Source organism: Cyprinus carpio, chromosome A2 (genome assembly GCF_018340385.1).
Source record: "Cyprinus carpio isolate SPL01 chromosome A2, ASM1834038v1, whole genome shotgun sequence".
Lineage (NCBI taxonomy): Eukaryota > Metazoa > Chordata > Actinopteri > Cypriniformes > Cyprinidae > Cyprinus > Cyprinus carpio.
This window is the reverse complement of record NC_056573.1, coordinates 21,677,135-21,696,849: the sequence shown is the minus strand read 5'-3', so window position 1 is coordinate 21,696,849 and position 19,715 is coordinate 21,677,135. Positions and strand designations below refer to the sequence as shown.

Below are 19,715 nucleotides of genomic sequence, written 5' to 3'. Positions count from 1 at the left end.
TGTGTATCCGCTCTATCAATACTCGGTAGCGGAATTGTTGCAGCTACGCGTGCACTACGGCGAACCTCCGTCTGCTTTAAAACTACATCAGGATATTGCTTTTACACCACGCCGTAAATATGTTCATCGTGGATCTCGCCGGAGTTTTAAGGTTGTCTCTCCAAGTGGAATTCCTTCCATTTGGTCCACGAGCTCTCGTCCTCCAAGGAAACATGTTCGGACTATTGATCACAGTGTCTTAGTCAAGCCAACTAAGACTATCACTTTTATCGATGGTAAGAACGATCTTTTATTTGGATTATGGAATATTCGATCAATCTCTGATAAAGGTCCTTTCGTGAATGATCTGCTTTTTGATCGTAAGTTCGACTTTCTATGTCTGACTGAGACTTGGCAAAAAAGTAATGACTTTTATCATTTGAACTATTCTGTTCCTTCTGGATATGCTTTTATCTGTAAACCACGCACTATTGGCCGGGGCGGGGGGCTTGCAGTACTATATAAGGAAAAATGGAAAGTTACAGCTCTTCCTGAAACTGACTATACTTCCTTTGAATCTGTTGCTTTGCAAATCAATGGATTTGTACCAACTATCATAGCTATTGTTTACAGGCCTCCGAAGGCCAATTCTGTATTCCAACAGGAATTTTCAACATTTTTAACTTCTCTTTGTTCATTGTCTCCAAACGTGGTTTTGGTTGGTGATTTTAATATCCATGTGGATAATACAGAAAATTCATGTTCTAGAGAGTTTTTATCATGCCTAGATAGTTTTGGACTACAGCAATTTATCAATGTCCCAACTCATTCAAAAGGTCATACTCTAGATTTAGTCTGCTGTTCAGGTGTGATTCCTGGAAAATTGCACTACTTCTGACTTATCACTGTCAGACCACTTGCTGGTGTCTTTTAATGTTTCTTTATCTGTGTTCAAGCCTAATTTGAGTCGTACAATCACATTTCGTAATATTAAGAACATTGATCCCTCAATCCTTGGGGAATGTTTGTCCACACTTTCCCACAAAGACCTTTCAGGGAATCTTGAAGATTTAATCCAGCATTATAATGACAATCTTCAAATGATCCTCGACACTTGTGCTCCACTGAAAACCAGGAATGTTTCGTTTGTCAACTCTGCACCCTGGTTTACATCGGATCTTCGTCTGCTAAAAGTCAAAGGGCGTCGATTAGAACGCTTGTACTCCAAGACTGGACTTGTAGTTCATAAAGATTTGTATGCTGATCACATGCAAGTTTATAAGACTGCTCTTTCCACAGCGAAATCAGATTATTATGCAGGTTTAATTGGATCTGGTGTAGGAAACCAAAAATCTTTATTCTCTGTGATTAACACTATTTTAAAGCCACCTGAGTGTTCTAACGGGAATATAAACTCTACAGAATTGTGTGAAGCATTTATGCTCTTTTTTTAATAAGAAAATTGAATACATCCATCAGCAATTGGTTTTACCAAACCCTGATCGGAACAAAACCCATTCTAGCTTTGCGCCATCTCCCTTATTTTCATTTTCTGTTTTTAAAATTCCAACAGTTGAGGACATTTGTTCCATTGTACAAAAAATCTAAATCTGTCACCTGTCACTTGGATCCATTACCGACTCACTTGGTTAAAGCTGGTTTATCATTTCTTTACTCTTTAATCACTGATATTATGCATGCATCACTTCTTACTGGCACTGTCCCTACTGCACTTAAAACTGCTGTTATAACGCCTATTCTTAAGAAACCTGGGACAGACACAAAGAATTTTGCTAATTTTCGACCTATTTCAAATCTACCGTTTCTGTCAAAAATCCTGGAAAAAATTGTTGCTCATCAGCTCCGCGAACATCTCTCTTGCAATAGTTTATATGAGCAGTTACAATCAGGGTTTTCGTGCTTTTCACAGTGTTGAAACTGCACTTGTAAAGATTTCTAATGATCTATTACTAGCGGCTGATGCTGGTCTTCTATCAATACTTATACTTCTTGACCTTAGTGCAGCATTTGACACCATTTCACATCCCATACTTTTGAGCAGGCTGGAATCTATTGGAATTACTGGTATGGCTTTAAGCTGGTTTGGTTCTTATCTTACAGATCGCATTCAATTTGTAAAACTTAAACAGTTTAAAAATCAAAACCCACTTATGTTGTCACTGGTGTTCCCCAGGGCTCTGTTTTAGGACCTCTTCTGTTTATTATTTATCTCTTACCTATTGGCAGCATTTTTAGGAAATATGATATCCACTTTCATTGTTATGCTGACGACACCCAACTTTACCTGTCTTCTAAACCTTCTTCTAAGTTTCCCTCTTCTGCTCTTGGTGAGTGCCTAAGTGAATTAAAAGATTGGTTTTCAAGTAATTTTTTTTTACAATTGAACAGCAGCAAAACAGAAAATTCTTCTTGTTGGTTCAAAAAATACAATAAGTAAGTCGAATATTTCTTCTCTGGAAATAAATAATTGTTCTGTTCCTCTATCGAATCAGGTCAAAAGTTTAGGTGTCATTTTTGACACAACTTTGTCTTTTGAATCTCACATAAATAGTGTTACCCGTTCTGCATTTTTCCATATTCGCAATATAAGTCGTCTGCGCCCTGTCCTTTCACTCAGGAGTACTGCTACGCTTGTGCATGCTCTTGTAACATCAAGAATCGACTATTGTAATGCTTTGTTTTATGGGCTTCCTTCCAAATCTCTTCATAAATTACAGTTAGTGCAGAATGCTGCAGCTCGAGTCATTACCAAAACTTCCACTTTTGAACACATTTCTCCTGTTTTACAGAAGCTGCATTGGCTCCCGGTTAAATTCCGTGTGAAATTTTAAAATTTTACTTTTAACTTACAAAGCACTTAACAATTTGGCTCCTTCATATCTCCATGATCTTCTTCATATACACACTCCTTCTCGCACTCTAAGATCTGCTTCTGCACTTACACTTGTTCAGCCACGCACTCGGACAACTTCTCTGGGGTCACGAGCTTTTGGCTTTGCTGCTCCCCATTTATGGAACTCTCTTCCTGTAGAAGTTCGCAACAGTTCTAGTCTCTCAGTTTTTAAATCTCGTCTTAAAACATATCTGTTTAGGCAGGCTTTTATGTGATTTAATGTTTGTTGTTGTACTGGTTTGATTGAGTAATGTCTTTTTTTTTTAATGAATTGTGTAAGGTGTCCTTGAGTGCCATGAAAGGCGCCTTTAAATAAAATGTATTATTATTATTATTATTATTATTGGTTGGAGCATAAGAAACAAATGGAGAAAAAATATATTTTATTTATATTTTATTCTATGTCATTTGTAGAGGACTTCAGGACTAAGTTGTTCAAAAATAAATAAATAGACATAAAAAGGCATGTATAGGCAAAAACAGTTTTATTTTTTTCATTCACCAATCATTTTTTTAGGTTTCAGGCTATTTATAGCCAAACTTTGTACAAAGATGATTCTCAACTATGTTAGATATAACAGAAGAATTTAATATACTACTGTACTTTATTGAATATGTGCGTAAAATGTCCATAAATTGGTATTCTATACATTGCATCTAGTTTGCATATTAATGTGTTCTCTGGGCAAACCATAATGAAAAAAAGAAATGTAATAATGGGAGAATGACTTGGCAGCATTTTCATAAGAATATCTCACATTTCATCGGAATATTGATCTATAGTTTTTTTCCCTGTTGACTTGTGTTTCCCCAAAATGCCTAATTAACATGCCCAGGGCCGGCCCCTCAGAAAGTCCCTGCTTGCGAGGTAGCACTTTTTCAAAGGTCCGGAACTTTCGGGGGCGGGACTTGGGCGCTGAGCATGCTGATTGGTTGAGTTCATTTTCATTCTTTCCTGGACCTTGACACTGTTATTTATTTGGCAGTCTATGGGACAGTCTCAAGCCTCCCTGTTTTCATCCAAAATATCTTAAATTGTGTTCTGAAGACGAACAAAGCTTTTACGGGTTTGGAACAACATGGGGGAAACTTAAGTGAATAATGACAAAATTTTCATTTTGGGATGGAGTATCCCTTTAAGCAATAAAATTTCTGACAGTTAACATAATTTTAGTACTAATCGATCATCGAACTGATTCAAATAATGTTAGAATAAAATAAAATTGACATCAACGAAAAATAAGATTTGACAACATGCCATGTTGGACTAATTTAAACACTTTCCGCGTCATGACGTATAATACATCATCATAACGCATGAATTATGCATGGCGCACACAGTTAAAATAGTATTGCCATTTACGTGCTCTTAAAGTATCATTTCAAAAAAATTTGTGAAAAGCGACGCACAGAAGAGCAGCAGAAAAAAATATCAATAAAGAGGAAAAAATAACAAGTCAAGGACTGTGTGTAAGCCTGTGATGTTTATGTAGTGTTTTAAAATAGCCTTTTTAGAACATCTTAACTGGCAACACTGACACCGTGGAACATTTTGCTTGAGTATTTTTTTTTACATTAAAGTAATGTTGTTTTAATTTCAGTTACATTACTGCTTGCTTTTAATTCAGGGTGTGCAGAAATCTAAATTCTCGCCTAGGGCACCAACAGAGCCTGAGCCAGCCCTGAACATGCCATTTGTCCTGGTGTCCTCTACAGAAGACATGTACGAAAATTATGCCATGTGTTTAATAACAAAAAGTCATATTCTGATTTGAAACCCCATAACATTTTTCTGAGATGTTTATTTACAACAATTTGAAAATTAGCCATATTTAAATGATAATTACAAAACATTTCCCAAGAGTGCTAAATTGGATCATTCTGTCAATATCAGTCATGGCCTATTTAAAGAGCAAGTAAAGGGAGTGTTTATGATCAAACCTCCAAACATGTGATATCCCTAGAAGCCCTGAATGTGCTCTGTACAGGACATTTACTGAAACCACACCTCCTTTCTTTGTGTGAACATTTGGGCGGCATTATGCAAATATTTCCACATAGTGATGTAGAGATGTGGGGGCGTGTTTGAATGAGCTGTTTTAGGGGGGCGTGGCAGAGTCTTAACTTTCATAAAGAATATCTCTTTGGATTTGAGACTTTAGTCTTTGCAACTTTACAGATCTTCTTCATGCACCAAGAGCTTGTAACACTTCAAAGTGAAAGGAAAAATTGAAATCACATCAAAAACACTTGCAGTACCAATATGTGTCCACTGGGGCTCCCATCCTGTCGACAGACTGCCGCTGCTTGGGGGACAGTGGCCAATAATGGCGAAAATCGTGCATGTAACATACGGATTATTCTTTATTCTATGAGAAATATTTAAGGCTACAGAACTGCTGTACTTTAAAGCTGTGATATTATTTCATGCCTAAGATTGAATGGAAGTGCTATCGCAGTCCTCGCTCTAAGGCAAACTACAGTTTCCATGGTTAAAATTGCCCAATGACAGCCTACAACAGCGTCCTTCAATGCTATTTCAAGGGTTTTCATACTTACTGATGTCAAGGACCCCAAAAATGTTGATACAGTTGTGAGGGGATCCTAAATTCTCTTCCTAAAATATAAAGACAGCTATATATTTTTATATATATATAAAAAATTTATACTGCGGTAATAGTTATACTGGAAAGAAATTAGTAATACATGTTGAATTATAAAGAGAGCTAAATTATGTAATTGCTTCCTAAATAATTTACTTTTATTTTGTCGTTGTACTGAAGCAAATTAAAATATTATTTTTAATATTTACTTTAATAAGTTGATAGCATATCTGATTAACAACTTTTTATTGCAGATCAACACATTCTTTTTAACAAAGCTATATTCATGTTTATTTTCTCAAATGTTTTCTGACCAGTTTTATATATACACTGAACAAAATTATGCATGCAACACTTTTGTTTTTGCCCCCATTTTTCATGAGCTGAGCTCAAAGATCTAAGACTTTTTCTATGTACACAAAAGGCCTATTTCTCAAATATTGTTCACAAATCTGTCTAAATCTGTGTTAGTTAGCACTTCTCCTCTGCTGAGATAATCCATCCACCTCACAGGTGTGGCATTATTGCACAGGTGTGCCTTAGGCTGGCCACAATAAAATATATTACCTATTATCAAGTTTGGTGAATGTAAATATAAACAAAATACTTATATCCAACATATTTTGCCAGTTTCTTGAGTGTACAAATAAATTTCGACAGCCATAAAAATCTTTTTGTCTCCTAGCACCCCCTTGTGGCCCCCAGTTTGAAAGCGCCTTCTTGTTCTTGTTGAAAAACGTAACTTTTCTAATTCTTGTATAATTACATGGATTTGTTTAAGCTCACATTAATTGAGATTAATTCAGTATTTGTACTTTTAAAACTTTTTATTTAATTATAAGGCTTTGGATGAGAAATATACTTTTTTTATGTATTTCAAATTATTTCATTCATGGAGCACAGAGGCATCACTTCGCTGGTGAACGCCTGCGCTGAATACCCCTTTCCTGAGTATCAGGGGGTGAAATACGTTTGGGTGCCAGTGGAGGACCGTCCTCATGCTCCTCTGGAGCAGCACTTTGACAACGTGGCTGAGCAGATCCAGCAAAACCACACTGGAAGCTTGATGGTGTTCTGCTTGGCCACAGCAACAGCACCAGGATGGTGGCCACCTCACAGGGTGTCCTTCCTGAGACATGTCCCGGGATCCACTGAGCAGGATGGACTGCTAGGCATTGTTGTACTGTCTGGACTGCTGTCCTCACTTCAGAAACCTGAAACTCAACTTTGCAGCTGAGAAGCTGAAGATGCTTCAACCTGTGCTGTGCAAGACCCCAGAACTACAGTGAGTGTGCAGATCTATTGATGCACAAAAACAGAACAGTTAATTTTTGGTTTGTGGCCTCTAATATGTTGGTTTACATTATAAACCAGTGAGATTAGGTTTGAACAAGTTAAAGGAAAAATGGCATATAGAAATAATGATGTTTACCATGTGATATATTAATATAACTATGTATAGGGATTAAGGATTAATGTTAGTATCTAGAGAGAAATTAAGCTTGATTTTAGAAATGTAGACCAAATGTTAGTCAAAGATTTTTTTTTTCTTCTTCCACTCAATTGTAATGCTTAAACTTTCATTTTTAAACCTTTACATTTTTAAAAATTAATTTATCTGATTACATTTGCATGAATTTAATCGATACACTTGTTTATTGCATGTTTTTCTATCTTTAGGTTTTGAGGACATACTTCTGTGTTTTTCAGTTTAAAATTAAAAGGTCAAAAATTTTATCACATCATAGTTTTTTATTTTAAACGAGGTAAACAGAGCAAAGCTTTAATCATCATAAAAATTGTTCACGAAGGCTGTCACTTTTTGTCAGATGTGACCTAGGATTGCTGTATTTCAAGGAGATTTTCCTGGAGAAATTCGTTACAGTAAGTTTGTTTGCTTGATTTTAACTCAAATGGCTTGCCTTAGCTTGTACAACAATTTATACTATGCACGTTTAGGGAACTTTTAGGACTGCCTTCTTCAAGTTCAGGTTTAACCTGTTTCTCATGTTTCTATAACTTAGGGTCTTACAGTTTCTGCAGTTTCAACTCTAAATTGAGCTCCTTCAAGTGAAGTGAAGTTATAGCACTGTCTATCTGAAGAAAAGCAGGCATAGAGGACAAACCTTCAGCACTGATGTTAGTTGTTTTATTTAAAAAGATGATTTAAACCACATTACCTGGACCTGCAGCACTAGAATCCACATTTTGGGGAAGATCAGGTAACATTTTAACTCTTATTAGTGCTTTCCTTGCACGGATTTCTCAACAAAGAGCATACCAAAAGTCATCTAAATTATTTTTCTTGTTTAGTGCAATTACAAAGGTCTCTTAAATTTTACTTGTGTTATTGATATTTCAATGCTTTCACTTCTGAAAGATACTAAAGATATAATTTCTCTTATTATTACCCTGAATGTTCCCCACATCCTAAACGTTTTGTATTTTCTAAATTATTGTATGTTCTAAATTCTCTAATTGCAGTATATATTTTGGAGATTATTTAAATAGGTCAAATGTTGTGGGTTGTTTTTCTTCTGTTTGTTTTTCCTGGTTCTTCGTCTGCAATTTGAGAACTGATTCAACTGGGTCTTTGAAAGGAGCTGGCTCAAAAGAAAGATGTGTTCTATATTCAGGCACTATCAGGTCTTGGAGTGGGTCTCAAAGTTGCCCATTGAACTTTGGAATGTTTGGAAGTAAAACTGTCCTAAAATTAAAACAGTTGTTTTGTGTACATTTTAAATGGTTAAACTTCAAGACCCTCCTGTATCAGTACCATTTTGTTTTGTAACTGTATATTCAGAAAAAGGCCAAACTTGGGTTTAAAGTGCATGTCAGAGTATTTTTTACTTAAAGGGATAGTTCACCCAAAAATGAAAATTCTGTCATCATTTACTCACCCTCATGTCGTTCCAAACCTGTATGAGTTTCTTTCTTATGTTGAACATAAAAGAAGATATTATGAAGATTGCTGGTAATCAAACAGTTGGTGGTTCCCATTGACTTCCAAAGTATTTTTTTTTCCTACTATGGAAGTCAATGGGAACCACCAACTGTTTGATTACCAGCAATCTTCAAAATATCAATATACCAATAGAGCAATCATTAACCATGTGTCACAAAAGCTGTCTTCAACAGTTGTTAGACGACATCTCAAACTAGGTGCATTATGTTTTGTTTCCTAGAGCACTGCTCTCTCCAACACATCACAGACACTTATGAGACACCATGGACCAAGACTTAGAGTGTAAGTACTGTTATACAGGAAAATAAGAGCAAGCAAGTCATATGCAGAATAGTCTGTATTACACTGATTAAAAGTGACTATTGTTTTTCGACTGATCTGTTTGCAATGGAACTAATGTTTAAGTGAGACTTATGTTTAAAACTGGCAGTATATGCTGAATGTTTATATTTGTGTACTTACTTCATTGAGACCAATTACCATTTCATCATCCGTCCACCAGGTGCTCGATTTGTGGATGCCCACTGGGCGACACTTGTCCAGAGAGTAAAAATGGTGATGCCGATAGTGGACGAGCTGCGGTCAGGTGGCATGCTGGAGTGGGAGCCATACTGTAAGATCAGAGCAGCAGATACTAACCAGGAGAGAATGAGAGAGCTTTATGAAGTGCTGCACTCTGGTGGAGACAAGGTTAAATCTGCCTTTTATTCTCAACTGGAAACGCAGGAGCCATGTCTGTTTAGAGCCTTGGGTAAGTGCACACTAATTTTGGCCCATATACCATGTGAACTTTGTATTGTTAATATGTATACTTTTACAGGTAGCATTGCACAAACTGCAGAAGATTTTATAGAAAGCTTAAGTTAAATGACTTGTTAAATGAATCTGTTCAATTACAGCTTAAATGCTTATGTTTATATTCTATGTCTTATTAAATTAATACCAGGTATGCAAAATGTGTAAGAATAGTTCACACAAAGATGACAATACTGTAATTTTCTCACCTTCATATTTTTCTGTGCAACACAAAATGTTATTTTTTAAAATACTATCCTGGCCTATCCATTTCATATAATGGAAATGAATGGGGACTGAGGCTGTAATGCTACAAAATGACACCAAATGGGGGGAAAAGCACCATAAAATTGGTTAATTTGATTTGTCATTAAGCCATACAATAGATATACAATAGATAATTTGTGATTAGCAGACGAAGAGACATACAAAAACATTGTATGCATCTTGAATATATATGTAAACATATTCATGTGATAGTGAGATGGACGGATGTAAAACTTTTATAAATATATGTGAATTGTCTTAATCAGATGTATCTGATGTTCTGCAGGCTTCACTGGAAATCACACACACTTTGAAAAAACACAAACCCCAGGTGACTGACCAATTTTATGGTAATATGTTTTAAATATTCCACTCCTTCCACCTCAGTTTAGTTGGTATCTACTGCCTGCTCTGAAATTTCTTACTGTATTAGAATCATAATTTCTAAGGGTGAAAAAAGCACGTAACTATTTGAACAATTACAATTTCTACAGAAATCAGCTCAGTGATTCTCAAATATAAGAAGCAGATCTGCAGTGAATACCAGTATGTGACCGAGTATAACTCACTGCCTGGTGAATATGTGCTGCTGTCTGAGCGCTACACACAACCTCTGATCCTTCAGACACATAGAGATCAACAAGAGCGACAAGAAGAGCTCTGCTCCAGTGGAGAGAGACTTCAGCAGGTGCTCAACTCCAGGACCAGTCATGAATCTTCCTATTTGAACTCTCTGTTCAACCCCGGTGACCACAGAATCAGTCCCAGTGCTATTATACTGCAAGGAAATTCAGGGAATGGGAAAACTTTAACTGTGCAGAAGATCATGCTGGACTGGGCATCTGGTGACCTCTACAAAGAACAGTTTGATATTGTGTTCCATTTAAAGTGTAAAGAAATAAACTGCATTTCTGGCAAAAAGAGTTTGGTGGAGATCTTGAGCAACAGCTGCAGTTTAACATCAGATCAGATCTCACAGATACTACAGCATTCACCAGAGAAGGTGCTGTTCATCATTGATGGATTTGATGAGCTGAGACTCACAGAGGATATTAATCACATATCACCAAACACTGATCCGATTCAAAAAGCTCCACCTCAAGTCACTCTTTGTGCCCTGCTGAAGGGTCACATCCTGCCAGAGTCCTTCCTGCTGGTCACCACCAGATCTACAGCTACAGACACACTGGGTAAACTGCTCAAAACACCTCAGCGTTTCACTGAGATTATGGGCTTCTCTGAGATTGGGGTGGAGGAGTACTTTCAGAAGTTCTTCCAGAATGAGGAGCTCTTCAGGAAAGCCTATGAATATGTGAAAGTAAATGAAACTCTCATCACTGCCTGCTCCATCCCTGTCATCTGCTGGATCATCTGCACAACTATCAAGGAACGATTTGAAGTTGGTGCAGATGTAACAAGCGGACTGGAAACCACCACCTCCATCTACTTTGACTTTGTGTCTACTCTATTGCAGCATCACTGCCAGGGTTTGAGTCAGTCTGTCCCGAGCCTGCTGAGGAGTCTGGGTCAGCTGGCAGAGAGAGGGATGCTGGAACAACAAGTCCTGTTTGATGAGGAAAGTGTAAATGAAATGGTTTCAGACCCTGCTGGCAATCCATTCCTGTGCAAGTTCCTTTTTAAGAGAAGAATCAGCCAGGAGACAATGTTCAGTTTCATGCATCTCAGCTTTCAGGAGTTCTTCACTGCTCTCTACTATGTCCTTCTGGATGAAGAAGAGTCCCAGAGGAAAGTGAGTGAGCTATTATCCATTCCTTCCAACGATTGTTTACCTACTTCATATCCTCCACGTTTTGCAGCTGTGGTGCAGTTTGCTTTTGGTCTTTTGAATAAGGATGTGAGACGGACACTAAAGAAGAAACATGGTCTGGTTGTTCATGCACAGACCCATCTGAAGAAATGGATTTTGGAAGAACTTCGAACTGGTCATCCACTTGGTGATAGAACACTGTTTTGGCTTCACTGTCTCTATGAGCTCCATGAAGCAGACTTTGTGAAAGAAGCTATGGAAGCCTGGACTTTGATCAATCCAAGTGATGGATTACTGAGAAGAATAGACTGCTGGGCCCTGCTGTACTGCTCTCAGTGCTGTCACAGCATGAATGAACTGTATATCACTAACTCCGGATTAACATGTAAAATGTTGTCTATGATTCTGCCTGCAGTCCGCAATTTTAAGAAGTTAACGTAAGTGCTTTGATCCAAAACAGATCCTGCACTGATCATGCTTTCATCTATTGCTCAGGTATTCCTAATGTAAACATCTTAAAACTGTGAAACTGATGAAAGTTTAAACTTGGCTGACATTATTTTATTTCTGTATAAATCTCTGAAGGTACATTTTCCACTCTGAATTCAACTATTAAAATGTAAATATACAAATTTTTAAAAAAGTTTGTATACAAATACAAACTTTTATTTGTACACATACATTTTTTAAATGTCACAATTTTATCGTTTGTAATTGCAAGTTTGTCTTGATTATTTAGTCTGTACAGTAATGTTCTGGATTTGATTTTGAAGGTTTCATCTTGTAGATCTATCAGACTCTTTTCTTGTTGAATTGATGTGTGCTCTTGTGAGAGGACGGACCCTGAGCTCACTGAGGTAATGTCTTTTTAAAACAACTGACTCAACATACATTTAATCATCCTTCAGTGTGCTTTACTTTTAGTTCAATTTTTTTATGATTTGATTTGCAGACTTTCTTCTGACTGCTCCACTAGAGGTTGTTTGAGTTGTTCTGTCCACTCACTTGACCTGTCACTCAGTGAAGAAACATGCAGGTAAAAGTGAACTGTTAGGTAACATTTTACATTAAGGATCCCTTTGTAAAGGATTTATAAAGGTGTTCATTAATGATTAGTTTACAAATAAATCATAAATCATTAATAAGCAGTTATGAATAAAAAGGGTGATGTTAATGCAATAACTGCCAAATATTGGCTCAATACTTAATTAAAATATATTCTTATAAATGCTTAATAAATATATTCATATTTATTTTACTCAAAATCAGATTCATGATTTATTTAATGATACAGCACAAAATAGACTATTATGAGACTGTCATGACTCATGTTACTTTTCTTACCATGAAGCTGCTCTGTATCTTATCCATGATGCAAAAGTTCATGATGCCTATCCACAGCAATGTATGAAAACTGATTTTGTTTATCGAAAGGAAATTATCAAACTTTTTTCTTAGAGCACAAGCATTACTTGATGAGATATTAAGTTATAAATGTATGTGGTTTATTAGGTACCTATGAACCTTAATGTAGGGTGGTCCATTTATAGATGTATAGAAATATAGATGAATTATAGATATTAATAACCTGTGAAAGTGAACCCTGATGTAAAGTGGACACACAAATCATTTATTTATTAATTATTAACGTACAAAGATGGTATTTTTCTGGTGAAATATATTTTATTTAATTTATTTTTTTATTTTTGATGTATTATTACTTCATTATTGATTTAAAAATTACGAAACTTAAATTAGACGAAACGGTAAATACATAGATGCCTTTATTCAGCGTGTATTTATAAAATATTTTTGGCTTATAGATATGCTTGGTTATAATTTGGTGGAATACTTGATTGTTTCTCTGAATTGTTTAATCTGAATTTACTTGCATAAGACACTTTTCATGAGAAGTCATGCTTAATACATTTCTAATGTGGTTTAAAAAAGTTTAATATTTTTTTTTAGTTTAAAGATGTCTTTACTGTGCATCAACAAATTAAATACATTTCACCTCAAAAAACTCTCTTCTGTTTGTGCATTAATAATTAATAAACAAACGATTAATGTGTGTCCACTTTACATTAAGGTTCGCTTTCACAGGTTACTTACATTCATAACTCATGGATAAATGGTGTCCACTTTATATTAAGGTTCACTGGTAACTAATATTAGAATTAAATTTAAAATTTAAATTCTTGATTAATATCTAATCAAGTTAAGGTTGTCCTCTTATGTGTGTTTTTTTTTTAAGAAATAAAGTTTGATAATTTCATTTTGATTCAAGAAATCAATTTGTATACATTGCTGTGCATAGGCATCATGACCTTTTGCAGAGTATCATGGGTAAGATACAGAGCAGCTTAAAGCAACGTAGCAAGAAAAGTAAGGGTGCTGCGATCAGGATTTTTGGAGCCAATCACCGATCGTCAGTCATATGATCACTGATACCGATCCTTCTGAAGTCTACTTTTTATCATGAATTAAATCAGGATTTTTTACAGAAATTCATTCAGGGCCTGAATTTCTTTTTTGAAAATTGGGGAATTCCCCTTTTAGGTGACTCTTGGGGGGATTTTTTAATTTGATGGGTGGAGGGGGCATTATTTCAAAAATATACAATTATCTCACCCTTAATGTTTAATAATACAGTGCATTTTTGTTTTTTTCTTGTTTTACAATGGGGCAATTGTTGAACAATAGCTTACACACAGCAAAAGCCTGATTTCGGAGCAGCCCTAAAGAAAAGTGAGAGTCATGAGATATAGCCTAGCTAAATGAGAGAACCACAAATACAACACCCTTCAGTCTCACTATAATTGTCTATTTATTTGCTGCAGCAGGGAATAAATCAGGAATCTGGTTTTAATTAAAATATGTATAAATATATTTATTAAGCATTTTATTCCATGTGAGTTAAAAATCGCTTACTATTTGGCAGGTATTGCGTTAAAATCACCCTTTACATTCATGCAGTTATAACTGTTCATCATTGATTTATAATGCATTTGTAAATGAGTTATTAGTCATTAATGAACACCTTTATAAACCTTTATATTACTCCTGTTGGTTTACAGACACAATAACACTGATGCCAGTTCTTTCTCACTCAATTTTTCTTTCTTTTTAGTATCCGCATAGGAACTTTGTGTGAAGACCCTGTGCCATCTTTTCTAAAATTGACTCTCACCTTGCCACGCTCAGAGCTAATCAGCATCGACTGGACCAATATTCAGATACTTCACCAAAGGGATTTAGATGCATTAATGCATTTTCTCAGTTCTTTCTCTAAACTGAAAAAGTTAAAACTGAAAATAGGATGTCTGACAAAGAAGTATTCTCTTTGGACCCTTCAGATCATCCAGAACTTCCCCAGTGTAACAGAACTCTTGTAAGAAAATAATCTGAAGTCACATTCTGTCATCTTTCTATATGAATTTGTCAGTTTTTAGGAAGAACAGTTTGGCACATATTAAAAGGGATAGTTCATCCAAAAATGTTGTTACAAACTATATAACTTCTTTCTTCTGTGTAAGGTGAAATAAGATATTTTAAAGGATGGTGGTGTGACAAACTGTTACAGTTCCCATTGACTTCCATTGTATGGAGAAAAAAAATGCAAAGGAAATCAATAGGGACTGAAACAATATTCTTAAACAAAACATTTTTAAAAGCAACATTGAAAGAACTTTTGTAATTTTATCTTGCAAGCAGATGCAAATGAAATACCACAGTTGGTAGTACATGGGTCTCATCCATTTTAATCATTATGGAATTATTCAAATGAAGGTGTGGAAAGCAAAGTATTAAGTATGGTATTTTCAGTCCCTAAAATCTAAATCGTTTTATCTGCATAATGTGTATCCACATCTAGGGTAGATGCTGACTTTTTACTGGAGGAGGTAATCAAGGTGTTACAGGGGTCCTACACAAGACCAGCCTGTAGATTGGAAGTTCGTGGGTTTGTATAATTTTATCATCATACTTTTTGCACCAATAAATGTGCTGGTCTGTCTTTTTCATGCATTTTCATGGAGTGCTTTGTGCTTTCTGGTTACAAAGGTTTATATGCAATAAACAGTCTCAAAAATGCACAGTCCCTAAAGACTGGCATCAGAGATGCAACCAGAACATGACGATTCATCTGGATTCCCAGGGCTTTTCTATGAAGAATGAGCGAACGTAAGTTAAGACTAACACAAATGCACCAGTGACAATGAGAGCTGTAATATGGCACTATGCAGCCATCAACACAAAGAAATATGACTTTTTTGAGCATTGGATATGAAATGTACAAGTTTTACGAGCTATAGCATATGATTAAAGTGTGCATTGTGGATCTGTACATACTGGTTGACTTTGTATACAGACATATTTCTACATGATCTATCATGTGTTTTATCTCATCTCTCCATTTCTAAGGCCCTTGTTTTGGGACTAATAGTACAGCTTGAAAAATAGCAGAAAACTGCAAAAGCAGCATCTTTACCTAAAGCTGAGGACTGGAATGAAGACAGCAACCAAATCTATCTAAAGTGCATTTGTAGTAGGTGTTAAATTGTAATCACAATTGTTTCAAATCAGCTTTACAGAGTTTTAGTATTGTATTTAAGTATCCCTTCTTTTTTTAACTGTAAGAGTTTTTGCAATGAAGATGAAGCCTGAGATGCTTACATGGCATTAACATCTATACTATAGTTTTATGATATTGATGCTTAATTGTCCACATTTAACAGTTAAAGCTGAGTGATAGTATAGTTTATTTGTGAATACAATATAAATAATCAAGAAATTAAGATTTGCTATTTAGCATATATCATGACAATTTGAATATTGTATGTATCATTAAAAGAACTGGATATAGTAGTTTTAAGTTGGGGTTATTCATTCATGGTGTGATATAGAGAATTATGAATCTTTAAGTGATTGTACAATTTATTACAATTTGGTGTATATCTCTGCCATGACTGTATAAATGATAAGGTTTAAGATTTTGGTCACTTCATCCTGGTCAGTTTAACAAAACAGGCATAATATAAAGTACATAATACAAAATCTTTAGTCGCCAAGTGTGCAAGTCAAAGGCAACTTTGGTAAGGATATATGAAGTTGGATAATATAGAAGAAACCCCTTGGGAGAAACCAGGCTACACCAGGGGGCAGTTCTCCTCTGGATATGCATTCAAAATATAGTGTAAGTAACTCAGCAGATAAGTTAATATATGCAGGTGTAATAGCATGTGTTCATTATTGCACAAATTGTCAGAGTCGGACACTTTATTTTACACTGTTGGTGTCTACCAGAGCTGTATTAGAATCTGTAATGTTTTCACAATAATGAAATTTAAAAACTTATAAAAATTAAAACTAGTAAAACACAAAAGCAAAGTCTCTGTCTCTGTATGTTCATTTGCATCAATCAAGAGTTAGAGGAAGGTAGGATACCACTTCCAGGAACACTTCACCCAAAAGTGAAAACCTTTGTTTCAAACCTGTATGATTTGCTTCTGAGGTAAATTGTTGCAGTTAAAATTTTCTTCTATATTTATTAATTTCCCAAGAATACCCCCCCCCATCCCATAGTTTTTTTGAGCTCCATTTTTTTTGAAGAATAATTGTTGAAACTTCTGAAATCCCAAAAAGAATCATGGTTAATTTACCAATATCGACACTCCCAGTTTTACTATAATTCACTATAGTTTCCAAAATATCTTAAATTGTGTTCCGAAGACGAACAAAGCTTTTACGGGTTTGGAACGACATGGGGGTAAGTGATTAATGACAAAATTCTCTATTGTTCAAGGCTGCGAGCTGCCTCCGTATCCACCAGGGGGCCTCTAATAGTACATGAAATGACACCTTTTTTTGGGGGGGGGGGGGTATATGTCAATGGACAATGGTAATAATACAAAAACGCAATATTGTACAATCAAATCATCTATACGTATCTTATTTCCATAGCGACACGTCATGCAGGTACATAGTGCTGCATGATCGACTGATGTATCACTTTTATTTAGTTTTCCCTTTCTTATTTAAAATATCCACAAACTTGTTAATTATATCATAACTTGTATAATACAGTGTATTCTGATTGTCATATGTGTAAATGAATTCCTTTTGTAGTTTAGTTGATCTATAATGAGCACTGGACGCCGTCGTGTGGATCTGTCATCACGTAAATTCACCCATTTCTCCCAAATACATGAAAGTAAGTGGCCAGTGAACTGGGAGAAAAACTGAGTAAACTTTATAGTTACCCACACAATGTTCTACAGATTCTGAGCTTGTGGATCTGATTTATGCTGTCATAAGAGGACAGACATGTAGGTAATGTCTTTAATAATACCAGACTCAAAGAAAAAGGTTCAAATGCACAATGCCCTTTCATTTTGTTTAGTTTTTACCTTTTCTTTCTTTTCCTTGATTTGCAGGGTTCAGATTGAATCGGTTTATGCAGGTATCAAAACTTGTTCTGTCAATAAACTTGATATGTCAATCTGTGAAGAACTGTTCAGGTAAAAAAAAAACAATAAAAAAAAATTTCTTGTGTTCATGCTTAACATTTTTCAACCACCCATCAAGCTGCTTAGTTAATTATGATTCATTTTCACTGATATACCGGCCCATCTAAAGTCTGTCATACAGGGAATAAACCTTCAGCTATAATAGATATAGATATGTGACTTAACAGATGATTTATCCTAAATACATATATGGACTGTAAATATGAACCTCTTTTATGTAATGTTATAGAAAATATAAATAATTGCACTGTGTTTAACATGCTTTTCAGCAGCATGGCATATGGCACCATGTTTTACTTTTAGCTGTACCTTGGACTTTATTCAACATTTCTAATGATTCAAATAACAGATGATACAAAACAGACCTCCAAACAATTACATTACATAGTAAAAAAAAAATTACAAGCATTCACTAATTTGGTACTAACTCTGTCCTTAATTTGTTTTTAGGATCTATATTAAACCTGAAAAGAATTGTTTGTCATCATTCAGTCTTACTTTTCTACAGTCAAATCTAATCAACATTGACTGGCCAAACCTCTTCCGAGCACTTCAAACTGAGAACAAAGATGTGCTCATGTTTCATGTCTTGTTTGTCTGGATTGAAGAAGATGGCCTTTTGCCCTTTATGAACTGTTTTTGCCTAAATTTAATACTTTACCTCTTGACAATGGGGTTTATACAAACCAGTCACTCACCTTCAAGGTTGTGCACCACAATATGTAAAATATAAAAAAGTAAAATGGAGATTTGTTCATTTTTATGTGCTTCAGCTATAAGAAGATAGGTAACAAAGTATCATCAAATTATCTTAGAAAGTGTGATAACACTTTTGGTATAGTTTGTTTTTTGTACAATTAAACAGTTGAACAAAATGACATTTCACCAGGCCTGTAGTATAAGACATGACAAAGAATACACTGTAAATGATAAAACTGTGTAAACAATAAATACATAAGTTGACTGTATGGTTGTGTGCATATTTTTATACTGTAGGATAAACTGTGGCTGGATACTGGAGGAGGGAATCAGGGTTTTGCAGAAGTCACACACAAGGCCAGACTGCACACTGACATTTCACAGGTTTGTACTGCTTTATAAATAACTCATAGTTTTGGATTTTTGGAACTTTGTTTCTAGTTTGGAAGAATTAGTTTGTTTCTAATTTAAAAACTCATGATATAATATTACTTAATCGGATAGTTCACCCAAAAATGAAAATTTGATGTTTATCTGCTTACCCCCAGGGCATTCAAGATGTAGATGACTTTGTTTCTTCAGTAGAACACAAACGAAGATTTTTAGCTTCAGGCGTTGCAGTCTCTCAGCTGTACAATGCTTGGCAATGGTCACAGAATCTATGAGCGAAAAAAAACAACAGAAAAATCCATATTAAACCCTGCGGCTCGTGGCGATACATTGATGTGTAAATACACAGAACGATCGGTCTGTGCAAGAAACTGAACAGTATTTATATTGTTGTTTTACCTCAGATTCATACAATGTCCTGACTGTTAGAACTCTTGTGAACGCGCTTCACAGCAGCAGGCGCGTGAGACATCATCTTCTTCTTGTTGCTTTATGGAGGATCGCATACTTATAAGTGCATTACCGCCACCTATCTCTCAAGTGGACCATTCACACTCCTGATCGAGATTGTAGATAGAGTGTCAATGGTCCATTTGAGTAGTCAGAGGAAAAAAAAAAAAAAAAACTAAACCCGATATAAATACTGTTCAGTTTCTTGCACAGACTTCTTACACATTAATGTACCGTCACGAGCCGCAGGGTTTAATATGGATTTTTCTGTGCATGTTTTTTTTCTCTCTCATAGATTCTGTGACCATTGCCAAGCATTGTACAGATGAGAAAATGCAACACCTGAAGCTAAAAATCA

At 35.5% G+C, this 19,715-nt stretch overlaps 1 protein-coding gene and 1 long non-coding RNA gene across 2 annotated transcripts; one reads left to right on the top strand and one right to left on the bottom strand.

The window, feature by feature from the left end:
* Window positions 1-5,992: 5,992 nt before the first annotated feature.
* On the bottom strand, window positions 5,993-19,118 carry LOC122149260. The gene is made up of 3 exons (XR_006162882.1): window positions 19,060-19,118; window positions 8,924-9,072; window positions 5,993-6,758 (listed from the first exon to the last, which is right to left on the bottom strand). It is a non-coding gene; the product is annotated as an uncharacterized LOC122149260 (long non-coding RNA).
* Window positions 7,516-16,679, top strand: LOC109047454 (NACHT, LRR and PYD domains-containing protein 1 homolog). Its single transcript, XM_042778437.1, has 11 exons — window positions 7,516-7,718; window positions 8,682-8,743; window positions 8,964-9,212; window positions 9,810-9,854; window positions 10,018-11,728; window positions 12,065-12,148; window positions 12,244-12,327; window positions 14,422-14,682; window positions 15,166-15,252; window positions 15,354-15,473; window positions 15,714-16,679. Exons 2-11 carry the CDS (start codon window positions 8,725-8,727, stop codon window positions 15,730-15,732), a joined length of 2,679 nt encoding a protein of 892 aa, XP_042634371.1. The 5' UTR covers window positions 7,516-7,718; window positions 8,682-8,724; the 3' UTR covers window positions 15,733-16,679.
* Window positions 19,119-19,715: the final 597 nt, after the last annotated feature.